This window comes from Gekko japonicus, unplaced genomic scaffold (assembly GCF_001447785.1).
Source record: "Gekko japonicus isolate JY-2015 unplaced genomic scaffold, Gekko_japonicus_V1.1 scaffold4416, whole genome shotgun sequence".
NCBI lineage: Eukaryota > Metazoa > Chordata > Lepidosauria > Squamata > Gekkonidae > Gekko > Gekko japonicus.
Window position 1 is genome coordinate 23,031 of NW_015164335.1, and position 16,214 is coordinate 39,244.

General features: G+C 51.8%; 1 protein-coding gene across 1 annotated transcript in view; it reads left to right on the forward strand.

The window, feature by feature from the left end:
- Window positions 1–16,214, forward strand: part of LRRC32 (leucine rich repeat containing 32) — a 30,102-nt gene that overhangs the window by 7,112 nt on the left and 6,776 nt on the right. The window contains exon 2 of the mRNA XM_015408856.1: window positions 2,720–2,810. Coding sequence (XP_015264342.1) covers window positions 2,724–2,810 — 87 coding nt within the window. The 5' untranslated portion in view covers window positions 2,720–2,723. The remainder of the gene's footprint in view (window positions 1–2,719; window positions 2,811–16,214) is intronic.

A 16,214-nucleotide genomic window follows, 5' to 3' on the forward strand; every position in this document is an offset into this window, starting at 1 on the left:
CAAACCCCGCCCTCTCCTGGCTCCACCCCCCCCAAAGTCTCCAGGTATTTTCCAACCCAGGCCTGGCAACCCTAAGCCAGAAGACAGAGATCAGCCTCCCCTGGAGAAAATGGCTGCCTTGGAGGGTGGACTCTGTGGTGTTGTACCATGCCGAGGCCCCTCCCCTTTCCAAACCCCGCCCTCTCCTGGCTCCACCCCCCCAAAGTCTCCAGGTATTTTCCAACCCGGACCTGGCAACCCTAAGCCGGAAGGAAGGGCCCGCCTCTGCCACCCTTTCCACTGGCAAAAGTGGAGCGGGAGGGAAAGCAGAAATTCCTTCTCCCCCCTCAAAGTTCTCCCTCACAGTGCTGAGTGGATGAGCACTTTTTAAGGTGAGTTTCCCCCATGTTCCTCTCATGCCAGTCCGGTCGCACACAGATGACTTAACACCTGTGAGGCGTATTGTGTAGTTAAACCAGGGGTCATTTCCTGTGGGAGCACACAGGAGCGGAGCTCCGGCAGTAAGGAGCCCAGGGGGGCGGGCACATGCAACAAGCCCCGCCCCCTGCTCCCAGCAGCCCTCAGTCGGGCCAGGAGGAGCAAGAAGCTGCCAGGTAAGTTGCAGAGCCCCCCCCGCCTTCAGGTACAAGCTCTCCCTCCTCTGTGAGGACAGATCTGCACATTCCCCCCCCCCAATAGCTAGCAATCCAAAACAGTCCAGTGGAGCCTGAGCGGTGGGTGGTACCTTCTGACACACTTCTCTGTGATGCAGAGGCAGGCAATGGAAAACCACCTCTGGATATCTCTTGCCTTGAAAACTCTAGGGGGGTCGCCATAAGTTGGCTGTGACTAGACTGCACTTAGTTCAAGTCCAGGGGCACCTTTAAGACCAACAAAGTTTTATTCAAGGTATAAGCAGGGGTCATTTCCTGCAGGAGCGCACAGGAGCGGAGCTCCGGCAGTAAAGAGCCCAGGGGGCGAGCACATGCAACAAGCCCCACCCCCTGCTCCCAGCAGCCCTCAGTCAGAGCAAGAAGCAGCCAGGTGAGTTGCAGAGCTCCCCCCCCCCCTGCCCCACCGGTCCAAAACAGTCCAGTGGCTCCTTTAAGACCAAGTTTTATTCAGGTACAAGCTCTCCCTCCTCTGTGAGGACAGATCTGCACGTCCCCCCCCCCAACAGCTAGCAATCCAAAACAGTCCAGTGGAGCCTGAGCGGTGGGTGTTGCCTCCTGACACACTTCCGGTGATGTCAGGGGGTGTGGCATATGCAAATGAGTTATGATAATGAGCTCCTGCACCTCTTTTTCTACGAAATGACCCCTGAGTTAAACACTAAGCCACAAACCCTGGCTGCTTTTTCTTGCCTCCGTCAGTTGGTTTCTTAAAAGCCGGACATTTTAGATGACGAGATAATTTTTGCACAAAGTGTCACTATTGGCCCTGGCTCCGACCTGGTGGAACTCTCTTCCAACTTCCGTCAGGGTCTTACGGGACTTAAAGCAATTCTGCAGGGCCTGTAAGGTGGAGATGTTCTGCCAGGCTTTTTGGTTGAGGACAACAAGGGTTTTCCATCACAGTTGGCACCAATGCACCCTCTAAGCTGTGGAGTCCCGTGAGCAAAAGTTCTACTTTGTGAGCGACTGGCATTAAAAGTTGTGAGTGAGTGATTTGGATGCTGCATCAATTAGTTTGCTCTGGAGCAAACTTCCTGAGCGAAGACGAGAATGTGTGAGCCGGAGGCTAAGAAACTGGGAGCTAGCTCGCACTGACTCAGCTTAGAGGGAACACGACCCTTCTCCTTTCTTCCAATCTGCCCGCTTCGGCCTCCTCCTTAACCTGCCCACGAGATAGAAGAACAGCCCAGAGTAGGTTTTAGATTAAATTATGGACGCCATCTGGAGACTATCAAAGTAAGAATAACTGATCTGCTGGTTTCAATCTATATTTTTTGTATGTTTTTAACCTGCTGTAAACCACTCAGAGCCCCGTGTACTCAGGGATTGGGCGACTGGTGTAGTGGTGAGGAGCACAGACTCTAACCTGGGAGAACCGGGTTTGATCGCCCACTTCTCCACATGCAGCTGCTGGTGTGACCTTGGGTAAATTGCAAGTTCTGTCAGAGCTGTTCTCTCAAGGGCAGTCCTCAAAGGAGCTCTCTCAGCCTCGCCTACCTTACAGGGTGTCTGTTGTGGGGAGGGGAAAGGAGATTGTAAGCCGCTCTGAGACTCCTTTGGGTAGTGACGGGCGGGGTATAAATCCAGTCTCTTCTCCTTCTCCTCCTCAAAGGAGCTCTCTCAGCCTTGCCTACCTCACAGGGTGTCTGTTGTGGGGAGGGGAAGGGAAAGGAGATTGTAAGCTGCTCTGAGACTCCTTTGGGTAGTGAAGGGCAGGGTATAAATCCAGACTCCTCCTCCTCCTCCTCTTCTTCTTCTCAACTGGCCTGGAGAAAAATGGCTTCCTGACCCCAAAGTGGCTGTCAGCATTTCCCTGGGCGTGTAAGAAAGGGCCACGAGAACTAAGCACTGAGGCAACCCTCCCTGCCCTCCCTCTCGTGATCTGCCAAATACTTTCCACAACCTACCTCACAAGGTTGTTGTGCACACAGCATGGATCAAGGGAGGTCCATGCACATTTGACGTTAGCTGCTTGGGGGGAAAGACAGGGTAACAAACCCGGTGGATTTCCCCGTGACTAATTGGTTGGACCTCTGTCGGTTCTGACTCCTTTTCCTTCCCCGCAGAGTCATGAAACTGAACCTCCTGCTCTTCTTGGCGGCGCTGAACAGTGGCATCTCGACGTACCGGCCCATGGAAACGTCACCCTGCGATATGGTAAGAGCTTTGGCAACGGAGGAAAACCTGGCTATCCTAAGTCTTAAGAGGTTCTGTGGCAGGATGTCCCCATTCCCTTCATTTTCAGCACTCTCACCTTCCACGGTCATCCTGAATCTGGCTCCAGTGAGTTAGGCCTGCCGTGGACGAGTGGGTGGACAAACTCTTTTATTATTATAGATGAGATCAGAGGTAATTTCGGGGGGGATCGCGGGGGATCGCAGTTCCCCCGGGTGAGGTACGGGGGGCGGGGCACATGACGAAGCCCCGCCCCCTGCTTCCGGCCGCCCCGCTTCCGGCCCTCATTCAGCCAGGAGGAGGCAGGAGAAGAGGGAGGGTAAATTGCTTCCTCCCTGCCTCTCCCCACCCCTGCCTGCCTGGGGCCAGGGAGGGCCTTCGCGGGGCTTCCTCACACTCCCGCTGGCCTTGCAGGTCCACCGCCGGGCCCCTCATGGGGCTTGGCAGTGGAGCTGCAAGGCCGGCGGCGGCCGGGACCGTTGGGGGCGGTGTGTGTGGCCTTATGACACACTTCCGGTGATGTCAGGGGGTGTGGCATATGCTAATGAGTTATGCTAATGAGTTCCCCTAGCTCTTTTTCTACGAAACGACCCCTGGATGAGATTAAGTCGGAGTTTAGGGCTGGGGTTACGCTGGTAACCTGCTGGAGGGTGTAGTGATGGCCACAGGCGTAGATGGCTTTAAAAGGGGATTAGACAGATTCATGGAGGAGAAATCTACCAGTGGCTACCAGCCATGGTGACTGAGGGGAAATTCCACATTTCGAGACACTAATCCTAGAGTTAGGGGGCAACATCAGGGGAAGACCTCGGCCTCTACACCCTGTTTTTGGCCCTCCGGAGGAGGAACTGGTTGGCCACCATGTGAGACAGGATGTTGGGCTAGATGGACCTTCACTGGTCTGATCCAGCAGGGCTCTTCTTGTGTTCTCATCAGGGGAAGGCCTCGGCCTCTCTGCCCTGTTGTTGGCCCTCCAGAGGAATTGGCTGGCCACTGTATGAGACATGACGCTGGGATGGACCTTCATTGGTCTGATCAAGCAAGGCTCTTCTTTCATATGTACTTCAGTTATACATGCCCTTTCTCCCCAATGGGAACCCAAAAGTATTTAGAAAAAGAAGAAGAAGAAGAAGAGATTGGATTTATACTCCATCCTTCACTACCCAAGGGAGTCTCAGAGCGGCTTACAAACTCCTTTCCCTTCCCCTCCCCACAATAGGCACCCTGTGAGGTAAAAGAAGAAGAAGAAGAGATTGGATTTATACCCTGCCCTTCACTACCCAGAGGCATCTCAGAGGGGCTTACAAACTCCTTTCCCTTCCCCTCCCCACAACAGACACCCTGTGAGGCAGGTGGGGCTGAGAGAGCTCTTTCAAGAACTGCTCATGAGAGAACAGCTCTGAGAGAACTTGTGACTGACCCAAGGTCATGGCAGCAGGTGCACGTGGAGGAGTGGGGAATCAAACCCGGTTCTCCCAGATGAGAGTCCGCGCTCCCAACCACTACACCAAACTGGCTCTCTAACCACTACACCAAACTGGTTTCATTGACCTCTTCTCCTCACAACAATTGTGTGAGATAGTTTAGGCTGAGTATACGACTAGGCCCAAGGCCTCCAGTGACTTTCCATGGCACAGTGGGGATGCGAACTCAGGTTTCCTAAGTCCTGGTCTGACCCTGTAACCCCCTGTGCCACACTGGCTTCCTGAGTACCCCAGAAAGTCTCCCACACAGGACGTAAGAACGCAAGAAGTGCTGGATCAGTCCATCTGGTCTAGAGTCCTATTTCTCATAGTGTCGTCCCCCAAGGAGCCTTGGAAGGCCCACAAGCAGTGGCCTAGAGGCCCAAACCTCCTTCTGCCTTTGCTGGTTTCCAGTCCCAGCCAAATATGGAAAAAGAAGAAGAAGAAGAGATTGGATTTATCCCCCGCCCTTCACTACCCGAAGGGAGTCTCAGAGCGGCTTACAAACTCCTTTCCCTTCCCCTCCCCACAACAGACACCCTGTGAGGTAAAAGAAGAAGAGATTGGATTTATCCCCCGCCCTTCACTCCCCAAAGGAGTCTCAGAGCGGCTCACAAACTCCTTTCCCTTCCCCTCCCCACAACAGACACCCTGGGAGGGAGGTCGGGCTGAGAGAGCTCTGACAGAAATGGCTCTTTTTCAGAACAGCTGTGCCTGAACTACGGCTTGCCCAAGGTCATCCAGCCAGGTGCAAGTGGAGGAGTGGGGAATCAAACCCGGTTCTCCCAGATTAGAGTGATTTTTCTGGTAGTGACATGTGGGGCAAAAACTCTATGGCGACCATAGAGTTTCCCCCAAATGCTAGAATGTTGCCACATGATGGCCCCAGTGTGATGACGTCACTACCGGTGATGTCATTGCATCAGCGGCGTCCCCACAGGATGCTGCTGTTTGGGGTGGGCCAGATTGGGATCCCTGGCCCGACTGGGGGGATGGCAACTCTAGAGACCACTCCCTGCCACTCTCTGCAGACGGAAATGGTGCTGCCAGTTGAAACGGTGCCACCCGATGTGTGCTGCTGCTGCTGCTTGAAAAAAATCAGTTTTCGCCTGTCGTCATCCGCTCTCAGACATCTCCCCGGCTTCGAGACCAGGAGAGCTCCCAGATTTTTTGTAGCCTCTGGGCTGGCTCTGCTCGGAGACGACGTTTCATTCCAGGCCAGGACAGTCCCACGTCTCTTTGTCAGGAGCAAATTTAAAAGCTGAGCGAAGCCAGGGCACTTCGACCCCTCTCCTCTTTCATGGTTGATTCGGATACTTGAGAAGGACACGGAGAGGTCAGAAGAATCTTGAGTTTTGTCAAGTGGGATAATCCGGAAGCCAAAGGCGGCTGTTAGCACGGAGCAAAGAGAGACTGCCAGGTCTGGAAGCTCTCCTGCCGTTCAGTACAGCTTACGGGTGGGTTGTACCCAATGCTTAGGGGTGCCAACTTCCAGGTGGGGCCCGAATATGAAGAAGAAGATGAGATGAGATTGGATTCATACCCCACCCTTCACTACCCAAGGGAGTCTCAGAGCGGCTCACAAACTCCTTTCCCCCCCCCCCCCCGCAACAGACACCCTGGGAGGTAAAAGAAGAAGAGAAGAGATTGGATTTATACCCTGCCCTTCACTACCCAAGGGAGTCTCAGAGCGGCTCACAAACTCCTTTCCCTTCCCCTCCCCACAACAGATGCCCCGTGAGGTAAAAGAAGAAGAAGATGAGATTGGATTTCTACCCCGCCCTTCACTCCCCAAAGGAGTCTCAGAGCGGCTTACAAACTCCTTTCCCTTCCCCTCCCCACAACAGACACCCTGTGAGGTAAAAGAAGAAGAGATTGGATTTATTTCCCGCCCTTCACTACCCAAAGGGGTCTCAGAGCAGCTTACAAACTCCTTTCCCTTCCCCTCCCCACAACAGACACCCTGTGAGGTAAAAGAAGAAGAAGAGTTTGGATTTATTTCCCGCCCTTCACTACCCAAAGGGGTTTCAGAGCAGCTTACAAACTCCTTTCCCTTCCCCTCCCCACAACAGACACCCTGTGAGGTAAAAGAAGAAGAAGAGATTGGATTTATTTCCCGCCCTTCACTACCCAAAGGGGTCTCAGAGCAGCTTACAAACTCCTTTCCCTTCCCCTCCCCACAGCAGACACCCTGTGAGGCAGGTGAGGCTGAGAGAGCTCTCATTACAAAATGACAAGTAACAGCAAAACAACTGTGTGCTGAAATACCCGCAAGAGTAAATATATACTACCTAGGAAAAGTTGGATATCTACTTTGGACTTGATGGATTCTGTAGACTTCTATATTTCCTATGATGGATTTCATGTACAGATTTATTGCTGATTACATATGTGTTTCACTTTGCTGAAGTCTCTTTTTGTATATTTAGTCTTGCGGGTATTTCAGCACACGTTTTGCTGTTACTTGCCGCTGAGAAAGCTCTGACAGAAACTGCTCTTTTTCAAGAACAGCTCTTGTCAGAACTACGGCTTGCCCAAGGTCATCCAGCAGCTGCAAGTGGAGGAGTGGGGGAACCAAACCCGGTTCTCCTGGATTAGAGTCCGCGCACTTAACCGCTACACCAAACTGGCTCTCACTAAGATCTCCCACTATTACAACCAGGGCTTTTTTGGAGGGGGAACACACCAGAACAGAGTTCTGGTACCTCTTCGACGAAATTCTTTTTTTAAAAAAATAACTTTATTTTTATTTTAAATTTCTGAAATTTACAATGAACATACATATAAATATGTGTATTAATTATTAAATGTTTTGTGAAAGTTTACAGAGAGTATAAGATTATACGTAATAATAAACATACATGTAGCAGTCCGTTAACAAATCAATAAAACAAGAAACCTGCGCATTTAGCAGGTAAGGCACTGGCATGATTCGCAACGGTCGTAATCCCACAAAACAGGATTTTTGGAAGGGTTATCTGCATACAATAGTTGGGACGGTATCTTGTCCATCACTAAGATATCCCGTAGATTTCAGCACACGGATCGAGAACTTCATTTCCCTCTTGCGAGTCCCGGCACCTCTGTTTCCAACAAGGAAAAAGAAAAACAGCCTTGCTTACAACTGAGCTCTAGTCAATAGAGATCAGCTCCCCTGGAGAAAATGGCTGCCTTGGAGGGTGGACTCTATGGCGTTGTGCCCTGCCGAGGCCCCTCCCCTCCCCAAACCCCGCCCTCTCATGGCTCCACCCCCCAAAGTCTCCAGGTATTTTCCAGCTCACACCTGGCAACCCTAAGCCAGAAGACAGAGATCGGCTCCCCTGGAGAAAATGGCTGCTTTGGAGGGTGGACTCTATGGCATTGGACCCTGCCGAGGCCCCTCCCCTCCCCAAACCCCAACCCCTCCCGGCTCCACACCTCCAAAGTCTCCAGGTATTTTCCAACCCGGAGCTGGTAACCCTGTGCTACAGAGCAGCATTCCCTAGCACACGGGATTCAAAAGAGGGTGGCAAAGCCTCTGGAAGTGGTAAGGTTGCCAGATCCTGCCTCGTCGGGATCTTCCGCCATGCATGCTTTGTGCACGGGGCACAATGATGTCACCCCGGAAGTGACATCATTGCATTGCTGACGTCAGGGGGGGTGACGTTCTAGTTCTTGGGCAAACCCCTATGGGGGTTTTGCCCTCGACACCATAGAGTTTGCCCAAAAACTAGAGCGTCACCCCCTGACGTCGGCAACTCAGTGATGTCACTACTGGGTGATGTCATTTCACCGGCGATGCCAACACGGGAGGGGGCTGTTTCGGGGTGGGGCTCCCCCCACTCGGCAGCCGGCTGGCGGTGGATTGGAGCCCCCAAAATCGGGGGAAACTCCACCCTGACCAGGAGGATGGCAAACCTCGAAAGTGGGTCGTGGGCCACCCCTCTCTAATGACCACCTCTTCCCTTTCCATTGGTCTCTTGTATTTTGGAAAGCAAGAATTCGCTTGGCATGTAGAAGGTCCCGGGTTCAATCCCTGGCATCTCCAGTTAAAAGGACCAGGCAGGAGGGGATGGGAAAGACCTCGGCCTGAGACCCTGGAGAGCCATGGAGAGGGGCTGTGGCTCAGGGGTAGAGCATCTGCTTGGCATGCAGAAGGTCCCGGGTTCAATCCCTGGCATCTCCAGTTAAAAGGACCAGGCAGGAGGGGATGGGAAAGACCTCGGCCTGAGACCCTGGAGAGCTGCTGCCAGTCTGAGTAGACAATACTGACCTTGCCAGGGATCTGATTCAGTACAAGGCAGCTTCATGTGTGTTTCATGCAAGAGCCTTCCCAATAGCCTGTGTCACTGGTTCCATCGCCATTACAAAGTTTTCCTAGTGTTCAGCTGAAATCTTCCTCCCTGCAATTCAAGTCCAATGGATGTAATATTGCCTTCTGTAACAGCCTTTCAGACATTTGAAGAGACCCATCATGTCTCCCCTTAGACTTCTTATCTCCAGATAAAGTATTTATTTTAGTACTTGTTTTCCACACCCTTGCCCATCTCCTCTCAACCCAGTTCCATTTGTCTACAACTTTATTAATATGCAATTAAACTGGATGCAGCATACGAACAAAAGAAGTAGCAGTGTGGGTGAACAAGATCTTGGGGTACAGGTGGACCGCAAGTTAAATACGAGCAGCCAGTGTGATGCAGCGACAAAAAAGGCTAATGCGATCTTGGGGGTGTATCAACAGAGGCATAACCTCCAAATCGCAAGATGTCATTGTCCCATTGTGCACTGCATTGGTCAGGCCACCCCTGGAGTGTTGCGTGCAGTTCTGGAGGCCTCATTTCAAAAGGGATGTGGAAAGAATGGAGCGAGTGCCGAGGAGAGCGACGACGACGATCGTGGGCCTGGAGACCAAGAAGCCCTACCAGGAAAGGCTGAGGGACTTAGTACAAATGTTGAGTCTGGTGGAGGGGGGACAGGATGGCTCTCTTGATGTCTTGGAAGGGCTGTCCCTTAGAGGAGGAGGGCAGGGAGCTGTTCTTGTGGGCAGCAGAGGAGAGGACTCGCAAGAATGGGTTTAAATTAAAGGTGGGAAAGTACCGGCTGGATCTTAGGGAAAACGTTTTGACGGTCAGGTGCAGCAGTGAAATCACCTGCCTGGGGAGGTGGTGAGCACCCCCTCCCTGCCGGTCTTCAAGCCGTACTGCTGAGCAGCGATTTAATGTGAGTCCCCCAAAAGTGTGTATGGCTGTGAAATGAATCGTTTCAATGGCCACTGGGTTTTGGCCACTGTGTGACACGGAGTGTTGGACTGGATGGGCCACTGGCCTGATCCAACCAGTGTTCCCTCTAAGCTGAGTTAGTGTGAGCTAGCTCACAGGTTTTTAGCCTCTGGCTCACACATTTTTGCCTTAGCTCAGGGAGGACGGCTCCAGAGCAAACTAATTTTTGCAGCAGCCAAATTGCTCACTCACAACTTTAATGCCAGTGGCTCACAACGCAGAATTTTTGCTCACAAGACTCCACAGCTTAGAGGGAACATTGGATCCAACACGGCTTCTCTTATGTTCTTATGTCTGGGGCAGTGATGCTCTGTCTTCTTGGTGCTTGGGGGAAGCAACAGTGGGAGGGCTTCTGGAGTTCTGGCCCCGCTGGTGGACCTCCTGGTGGCACCTGGGTTTTGGCCCCTGTGTGACACAAAGTGGTGGACTGGATGGGCCATTGGCCTGATCCAACATGGCTTCCCTGTTGTGTCTGGGGCAGGGATGCTCTGCCTTCTTGGTGCCTGGGGGGGGCAACAGTGGGAGGGCTTCTGGAGTTCTGGCCCCGCTGGTGGACCTCCTGATGGCCCCTGGGTTTTGGCCCCTGTGTGACACAGAGTGGTGGACTGGATGGGCCATTGGCCTGATCCAACATGGCTTCTCTCTTATGTCCTTATGTCTGAGGCAGTGATGCTCTGTCTTCTTGGTGCTTGAGGGTCAACAGTGGGAGGGCTTCTGGAGTTCTGGCCCTGCTGGTGGACCTCCTGGTGGCCCCTGGGTTTTGGCCCCTGTGTGACACAGAGTGTTGGACTGAACAGGCCATTGGCCTGATCCAACATGGCTTCTCTTACGTTCTTAGATGCCCCTCTTCCCCGCCATGCAGGGCTTTTTTTTGTAGAAAAAGCCCAGCAGGAACTCATTTGCATAATAGGCCATACCCAAAAGCAGGAAACTCATTAGCATATTAGGCCACATCCTGATAGCACATCGCATTAGCATATTAGGCCACACCCCATGTTACCAGAAGTGTGGTCATCCAGCCACACCCACCTTTTGCTTCTTATTCTATTTACTTTGTTTGTTGTCAAAACCCAGGGCTTTTTTTGTAGCAGGAACTCCTTTGCATGTTAGGCCACACACCCCTAATGTAGCCAATCCTAATGAGTTTCTGCCATTGGGTGTGGCCTATTATGCTAATGAGTTCCTGTTGGGCGTGGCCAACGTGGGAGCCAGCCGGAACTCCGTTCCTGTGCGTTCCGGCCCAAAAACAGCCCTGCCGCCATGTAATTTCACTAATCGAAGCCACCGCCTCCATTTGACGATCTCTTGGGGGCTAATTACAATGCAAATCAATTCTAAAGGGCAGAATGGAACGGGAGGGAAGCGTTAACCCCTTCTCTCCCCCCCCCACATGCGTCCCAATCTGAAATGGGGCCAGGATTACTATTGTGCTCTTTTAAATGTTGGGAGGACCCAGTTCTCTCAACTGTTTAGTCTGTTTTGAAGCCAACGGTGTCATGTCTGTGGAAGGGCTTGCCCTTTTCAGATTTTCTGCCCCGAACAATCTTGGACCCAACTTTCCTGGATGTCTTGACAACCGCCTCCCCCCCACAGGGATCACAGCCCCTCTGGGATTTGTCTTTTGGATCCAAAGTCTCTTCCATTTGGCACGTTTACGACACCCCGTCTGCCGGGAGAGGCGCACACATCTTGTGTTACTCACAGGCACGAGTGCTTTGGACCCCGTCCAGTTGGCTGGAAACATCCCGCCGACCCGGGTTGGGTCCCAGAAGCGTCTGTTTCACAGATGGTTCGAGGAGAGATTTCCCAAAGAGGAGTCATTGGGGGGGGGGGACAAACGAGACACTGGTTCTCGGGAGCCAAGGGGCCATCGCGGTCCTTTCCTGCTCATCGTTCATACGACTTTTCGTAGGGAACGGTGACTCTAGGAGGGGGTCGACGGATTACGAAAGACGCTTTTCACACTGCGCTTTCCCCCCGAATTGCAGGAAGCCCCAGGGTCAGTCAAGCTGGGGAGGAGAGAGGATTTTGGTGGTGGGAAATGCCATTGATTTGCAGACGACGTATGGCGACTCTGTTAGGGTTTCCGAGGCAAGAGACGAAGAGAGGTGGTTTTGGGGTTTTTTTTAAAATATATTTTTTATTCGTTTTTAAACAATCATTCACAACAATAAACATCACAAGCATTGAACAAGCAATAACAAGCAACAGCAAGAGGATTAAGTTGGATTATAAACTAATCATTTAACAGTAGAAACCATTCTGACACTCTCGAACCTTCATCAACCAAGTAAGGATGCAGTTCCGCAGGGCCTGCAAGACGGAGCTCTTCCACCAGGCTTTCGAGTAGGGGCCGCTGCCCTCCCCCCGCCCCCTTGTTATATTGTCATCATCGGGGGCGGAAGAGGACCTAGGAAGAAAACACCTTGAAGAAAACACCTTGAATATTTGAATGCTGAAACCACTGAACAATTATGGACTTGGCCCGTCATCTTGTGGGGTTGTTGGAAACGAAGATCAACGAGCACTTTAAGTTTAAATCTATACTGGGTTTTAAATTGTATAATTATTTTTAACTATATGAATTATGTTTTACTGTTTGCAAGATTTCTTGCCTTGTTAGCCGCCCTGAGCCCTACGGGGGAGGGCGGGGTATAAATCTGATAAATAAATAAATAAAATAAATGAGTGCTGGTAACTGCACTGCCTTTGTCAATTAGGAGAACATGAGGACTAGATTAGAGCTAGATCTCAGATACAGAAGAATTCTGTGTGCGTGGTTTTGCCATCGCCTGCCTCTGCGTAGCAACCCTGGACTTCCTTGGTGGTCTCCCATCCAAGTACTCACCAGGGCCGACCCTGCTTAGCTTCTGAGATCTGACGAGATCGGGTGAGCCTGGGCCGTCCAGCTCAAGGCCAGGAGAAGAGAGGACGGGGAGATTTATGATGCTTCTTGGAATCCTGTGTCGTACTCACCTTCCATCCACTTCTCTTGCGTACAAATAAAGTAGGACCCTTGGCTGCATTGCCCATCAATGTCCAACTAGCAACACCTCTCCAAAGTCACAAGAAGAGAGTGGTGTATCCCAGCACATAGAGTTGGACTAAGACCTGAGAGATCTTGAGTTTGAATCCCCGCCCGGCCACGAAGCTTGCTGGGGGAACCAGAGCCAGCCACTCATTGAACACTTAGTGAACACCTGATGCTGACCCATACGGAATCAGACCCTTGGTCCATCAAGGTCAGTATTGTCCACTCAGACTGGAAGCCGCTCTCCAGGGACTCAGGTGGAGGACTTTCACATCATCTACTGCCGGGTCCTTTCAACTGGAGTTGCTGGGGATTGAACCTGGGACCTTCAGTGTGCCAAGCAGAAGTTCTTGCCCTGAGCCACTGCCCCTTTTGGTGGTTTTCGAAGGTAACATGAGAACGTAAGAGAAGCAATGTTGGATCAGGCCAATGGCCTAACCAGTCCAACACTCTGTGTCACACAGTGGCCAAAAATACCAGGTGCCATCAGCAGGTCCAGCAGTGGGGCCAGAACTCCAGAAGCCCCCCCCCACTATTGCCCCCCCAAGCACCAAGAAGACAGTGCATCACTTGCCCCAGACATAAGAACATCTGAGAAGCCATTGTTGGATCAGGCCAATGGCCCATCCAGTCCAACACTCTGTGTCACACAGTGGCCAAAACCCAGGAGCCGTCAGGAGGTCCACCGGTGGGGTTAGAACCAGTGTTCCCTCTAAGCTGAGTTAGTGTGAGCTAGCTCACAGTTTTTTAGCCTCCGGCTCACACATTTTTGTCTTGGCTCAGGAAGGAGGGCTCCAGAGCAAACTAATTTATGCAGGAGCCAAAGTGTTCGCTCACAACTTTAGTGCCAGTAGCTCACAAAGTAGAATTTTTGCTCACACGACTCCACAGCTTAGAGGGAACATTGGTTAGAACTCCAGAAGCCCTCAAGCACCAAGAATATGCTCCAGATGTTTATCCAATCCCCTCTTGAAGTTGTCTATGTTTGTAGCAGCCTCCACTTTCTGTGGCAGTGAATTCCACATGTTAATCACTCTTTGGCTGCGGTCACACTACATAATCCACTTTCAATACATTTCCCAACTGGATTTTACTGTGAAGAAGAAGAGTCTCAGGCTGAGGTTTTCCGTATCACCTCCTGCCTGATCTCATTAACTGGTGATGCCGGGGATGGAACCTGGGACCTTCTGCATGCCAAGCAGATGCTCTTCGCCTGAGCCACAGCCCTCTCCCTGCATTCTCAATATGCCTCATAGGGTTGTGAGGAGGAAAGGAGAACCAGGGATACTTACTCCGACCTCCTTGAAGGAAAGATGGGGTATGGAATCCACTAGATACATTCTAGTTACCTTCTCACTGGAGATGAGAGATGCCAAAAGAGGTGGTGGCGGCTACAAGCAAGGACGGCTTCAAGAGGGAATTAGATAAGCATATGGAGCAGAGGTCCATCGGTGGCTCGTAGCCACAAGGTACAGATAGGAACTCTCAGGCTGGGGCAAGGGATTCTCTGTATTCTTGGTGCTTGGGGGGGCAACAGTGGGAGGGCTTCTAGTGTCCTGGCCCCACTGCTGGACCTCCTGATGGCACCTGGTATTTTTGGCCACGGAGTGACAGAGTGTTGGACTAGACAGGCCATTGGCCTGATCCAACACTGGCTTCTCTTATCATAGAATCATAGAATGTTAGAGTTGGAAGGGACCTTGCAGGTCATCTAGTCCAACCCCCTGCACTCTGCAGGAGCATAGCCGAAGACAGAGGACGGGGAGATACATGATGCTTCTCGGAATCCTGCGTCATACTCACCTTCCATCCACTTCTCTTGCGTACAAATAAAGTAGGACCCTTGGCTGCATTGCCCATCAATGTCCAACTAGCAACACCTCTCCAAAGTCACAAGAAGAGAATGGTGTTTCCCAGCACTTAGAATTGGACTAAGACCTGAGAGATCTTGAGTTTGAATGTTATGAGTTTGTTCGTATGAGATGCCAGAGGTTGATCTGGGGTCTTCTGCTATGGCCATGGGAGGAGGAGGAGGAAGAAGGAGGAGGAGGAGGAGAAGGAAGAAGAAGATGAGGAGGAAGAAGAAAAAGATGAGGAGGAAGAGGAAGAAGAATAAGAGGAAGAGGAGGAAGAAGAGGAGGAGGAGGAGGAGGAAGAAGAGGAGGAGGAGGAGGAAGAGGAGGAGGAAGAAGAATAAGAGGAGGAAGAGGAGGAAGAAGAACATGGCTTCTCTTACATTCTTATATTGTTGGAGGGGCTGTGAATCACTGGTAGAACATCTTCGTGGCATGCGGAAGGTCCCCAGTTCAATGCCCAGCCAGTTTTGTGTCGTGGTTAAGTGCGCGGACTCTAATCTGGGAGAACCGGGTTTAATTCCCCACTCCTCCATGTGCACCTGGCTGGATGACCTTGGGCAAGCCATAGTTCTGATAAGAGCTGTCCTTGAAAAAGAGCAGTTTCTGTCAAGAGCTCTCTCAGCCCCACCGACCTCACAGGGTGTCTGTTGTGGGGAGGGGGAGGGAAAGGAGTTTGTAAGCCGCTCTGAGACACCTCTGTAGAAACGACAGCCGTTTCACGGAACCACCTTCATGAGTAACACCACCGGTGCGATCTGGTCCTGATCCGTGTCACGCTGCTTGCATCCCTCCCATGACAGGCGGCTTTAACGAGCTAGCCATTTCCAAATTAAACATCTGCAGCTCTACAGTGGGAGGGTCTTCTACCCCAAGCCCCCCTCCTTTCCTTCCGGTGTCAAGTTCGTCTTTGAATGTCTTCCAGCAACCCCGGACTCTCTTCCTTCACCCTTCTGCTCTTACAACACAAATATAGTTCTTCTTTTCTTGGCCCGATGACTGCCGTCTATTACGAGTATTCCGCACGGGATAGAAAGAATGCCGAAAGAAAACAGGATGTATGGAATTCGCAGGGACTGCAGCCCTGGCGGGAACAGCCACAAAAACCTTTGGGGCTCCGTAATGCTCCGGGCCTCTCCCAAAGTTGCATTATCTATTAACTTACACATGTTCTTCGGACTGGCGTCTCTCTGATTTCGTTCCCTAGGGGGAGTGCTTCAGGGGGAGGAAAGGCGGAGGGGCGGATTCGAGCCACAACTTCAGATGCGGCAGCTCGCCATGGGAAGATGAACATAGGACTTTAAGATCAGAACGTTCTCCATTTCACCCCTTGCTCTTGCCCCTTCCATACTGACGTTGGTCTTTCTTTTTACTTGTTAAAGCAGTCGTGGAATCATAGAGTGGGAAGAGGCCTCCAGGGTCATCTAGTCCAACCCCCTGCGCAAGGCAGGGAATCCACAAACACCTCCCCTCCACACACACACACAGTGACCTCTGCTCCATGCCCAGAAGATGGCAAAAAACCTTCAAGATCTCCAGCCAAACTGGACTGGAGAAAAATTGCTTCCTGATCCCAAAGTGGTGATCGGCATTTCCCTGGGCGTGTGAGAAAGGGCCACGAGAACTGAGCACTGAGGCAACCCTTCCTGCCCTCCCTTCTCGTGATCTGCCTCAGTTCACGGAATCAGCAATGCTGTCAGATGGCCATCTAGCCTCTGCTTGAAAACCTCCAAAGAAGGAGAGCCCAACACCTCCCGAGGAAGCCTGTTCCACTGAGGAAC